The sequence below is a fragment of the Lutjanus erythropterus genome, chromosome 21, assembly GCF_056507025.1.
Source record: "Lutjanus erythropterus isolate fLutEry1 chromosome 21, fLutEry1.hap2, whole genome shotgun sequence".
Classification (NCBI taxonomy): Eukaryota; Metazoa; Chordata; class Actinopteri; order Lutjaniformes; family Lutjanidae; genus Lutjanus; species Lutjanus erythropterus.
In genome coordinates this window covers 20,284,949-20,289,010 of record NC_139337.1, presented here as the reverse complement: position 1 = coordinate 20,289,010, position 4,062 = coordinate 20,284,949, and the positions used below count along the sequence as shown (strand labels likewise).

Genomic DNA, 4,062 nt, shown 5'->3' with positions numbered 1-4,062 from the left:
TATATACATACATACATACATATGACCATACATACATACATACATACATACATACATACATATGAGAATACATACACATATATGACCATTCATACATACATATGAGCATACATACGTACATACATATGAGCATACATACATATGAGCATACATTCATACATATGGCCAAACATATGACCATGCATACAAACATACATACATATGACCATACATACATACATACATACATACATACATACATACATACATACATACATACATACTTATGACCATACATGCATACATATGACCATACATACATACATACACACATATGACCATACATACATATGACCATGCATACATTCATATGACCATACATACATACACACAGACATACATACATATGGTCATACATATGACCATGCATACATACATACATGTGACCATACATACATACATACATACATATGAGCATACATACATACATACATACATATGAGCATACATACATACATACATACATACATATGAGAATACATACATACATATGACCATTCATACATACATATGAGCATACATACATACATATGAGCATACATACATACATACGTACATACATATGAGCATACATACATATGAGCATACATTCATACATATGGCCAAACATATGACCATGCATACAAACATACATACATATGACCATACATACATACATACATACATACATACATACATATGACCATACATACATATGACCATGCATACATACATACATATGACCATGCATATATACATACATGTGACCATACATACATACATACATACATACATATGAGCATACATACATATGAGCATATATACATACATACATACATACATACATATGACCATACATACATACATACATACATACATACATATGAGCATACATACATACATACATATATATTGAAATTCTTTTCATAATTCTTTTAAATTCAAAATTTAAAATGAATTGTGACTTCTTGATGTTATTGAATATTTTTGCATATGTTTATGAAATAAACAATGTTCAAATTGGAAAAGGAACGTTCTTTTTCACTTATACACCATTATGGTACAATGTTGCCTACAGGCAACGAACCCCAAAAACTTCCAAAAATAAAAATAAAAATAAAATTTCTTCAGATTATGTTTATTTAGTCTATTTTGAGACATAAAAACACTCCAAACATTTTTTCCCTCACTGGCATCATAATGTGTACCATAGAGGGTTAAAGCCTTTCTCCAGCCTGATATCCTATAAAATTGCCAACTCATTACACAACATTGCCATGTTACATATTACATGACACAATGCCAGACCAGAGAATGTGCCAACTCAGTGGAGTGGGCAGATTCGAAGGTCTGGATCCAGGTAATCATTTCTGCATAATGTGAAATTATATATTTTTTTTAACTTGTTTTTTATTTTTCAAGATGTAAGGCTTGTTGAACTCATAACATCAGTAAATAGATGGATAAAAAGAAAGAGGAAAAAACAAAAAATAAACAGATTTAAGAGATTGAAAATGTTATATCGAAAATTGTTTTAAAAAAATGACGCACTAAAACAGCATTCAATCCATATATACATTCAAGTTTGTACTATTCAAAGGACTTTTGCTCAGCTCTTCTATCACTGGCCTCCCTCTTGTAGCCTAAAAGAAAAACAAGAGATAGAAATTAAAATATAATACAGTAATATGTACACTGAAAAGTAAAGTAGGATAAAATGGTAGATAAAAATAAATACAATATAATCTAGTCACAAAGTCATTCTAATCATGTAAAAGCCAGTTTAAACAGGTGTGTATTTATCTGATAAAATTACAAGCAAACACAGAAGAAGTGGTGTGGACTGTGACTGGTTTTGCATTCCACCGCTTGTTTGCAATAACAGTTTGATAGATGTTTTTTGAAGTGGAGCAAAGGGCAAACAGAAAACTTGACTGTACCTTAACAGGACCAAGGTTATTATAGTTAACTAAAACTAAACTAAAAAAAAAAAATAAAACTAGTTGTTTTTTGTAAACTTGAAGAAACTAACTACTAAAACAATATTGTGTACTTATGAAGCTAACCAAAATAAAATAAAAAGGAAGGAAGTACCTTAAAAGAATATTTTTAGTTTTAGTCTTTGTTAGTTTAGTTGAATTTGTAAACACAACAAGCACGAGGAAGTGTCAGTGCACAGACTGGGATCTCTGCATAACATGTGTCTGTATTGTAATACCTATTCTGAACTTCTTAAATCTAATGGAAAAATAAATCCCTTATTATATTAAGAACTAACACTAACACTGAAACTTGAGATGAAACTAATCATTTTTAAACAATAAAAAATAAACTAAAATGCGCAAAACCAGTCTGCAAACTAACTGAATTGAAAACAAGAGTTTAAAAACAACATGAAAAATAGAAGAATAAGTTAATCTGAGCAGGACAGCAGTGTGGTGCACAGTTATAAATAATTTTGTTATGAGTGAGTGGCTCATAAAAAACTGTTTGCTTATCTAAGCACAGCTGCAGACCGTGCTCTTGTTAGGAATGTCTTTGAAGACAGTTGAACTTTGATTAACAGGATAAACAGGCCTTGAGCTTTTAATTTTCTTATGGGTGGTGCTGCATTAAATTATTGTTGTATCATACTAAGAGACATACTGATAGAAATATTCTCAGACTTCTGGTTTGCTGGAGACTGATTACGTGTCTGTTGCCTGTGTCTCTGCAGGCCGTGTTGTGAACCTGGCCAGCATGTACGGGAGGATGGGAAATGTCATGCGGTCGCCTTACTGCGTGTCAAAATACGGCGTGGAAGCGTTTTCTGATTGCCTTCGCTACGAGATGAAGGCCTGGGGAGTAAAAGTGTCAGTGATCGAACCTGGGAACTTCATTGTGGCCACCGGCATCCTGACCCGTGACATTGTGGCGAGCACAGCCAATAAGCTGTGGAACGAGGCGCCCTCGCACGTGAAGGAGGATTATGGGAAAACCCACTTCGAGCACCACATGGCTCTAATGCGTTCTTACTGCAACAGCGGGCAGAAGGATGTGGCCCCTGTTCTGGATGACATCACCGACGCCATCATTTCCAAGCGTCCGTATACGCGATACAACCCCATGGAGCCCCACTGGTGGATCAGATCGCAGGTGATGACCCATCTGCCGGGCGCCATATCCGACTTCCTCTACTTCTAAACCCCTCAGATGACAGATAGCAGCATATGTATGTAGCACTACGCAGATCTACAAACTTACCCTGAGGAGGGGTCTCTGATTTGATATGATGTTCCTCAGCACTTGCAAACATTCACTGATTGAGCCTTAAAACTTAACGGTTTTTAAACTGTAAGTACATTATTGCACTTTGCTTTTTGTATGTCTGACAAAAAATCATAACTTTATCTATGCAGATATATTCCGTGATAAGTAGTAACTACTTTGTGTTGGATATCAGCAGGGCTATGACATACTTATAGCTATAAATACTGCATTGTAATTGCTTGTGACTTTGTCTTAAAAATATATATATCGTGTTCGTTCCCTTATATATTTTTTCCTCTGATACTTGTAACAGGGCTGGGTGATGTGGCTTTTAAATGCAAGCCCAGTTCCAAAAATATTGTAATGCTGTGTACAATGTAAACAAAAACAATGCAGTAATTTGCAAGTCCTACAATATATTGAATACAGTAATTGAATACAGTACAAAGACAAGATATTGAATGTTTCAATAGATCATTGTTCTTTTGTAAATATACATTTGAACTTTCAATCTGGATGGTTTTGGTACGTGAGACTTAACATCCATAATTTCTAAAAAAAAAAAAAAAAAAAAAAACTGAAAACACACTTTTGTACTTTCTGTCAGTCCAACTCAGATGAGCAGCATAGTAGAGTCTTGCATTTGTAGATGCAGCAACAGACTGTGTTCACTGGTTTTCCAAAGTGTTCCTGAGCCTGTGTTGTGTCCCTTCTATAATCATGTCGGTTTTTAATGCTTTGATGCTTGAGGGGTCAAAGGTCCTATGTATTCAGTGTTGGTTTTCGGCCTTGCCC

At 34.5% G+C, this 4,062-nt stretch overlaps 1 protein-coding gene across 1 annotated transcript in view; it reads left to right on the top strand.

The window, feature by feature from the left end:
• The window catches only part of bdh1 (3-hydroxybutyrate dehydrogenase, type 1), a 26,508-nt gene extending 23,285 nt beyond the window's left edge, over window positions 1-3,223 (top strand). The window contains exon 5 of the mRNA XM_084747038.1: window positions 2,735-3,223. Coding sequence (XP_084603164.1) covers window positions 2,735-3,201 — 467 coding nt within the window. The 3' untranslated portion in view covers window positions 3,202-3,223. The remainder of the gene's footprint in view (window positions 1-2,734) is intronic.
• Window positions 3,224-4,062: the final 839 nt, after the last annotated feature.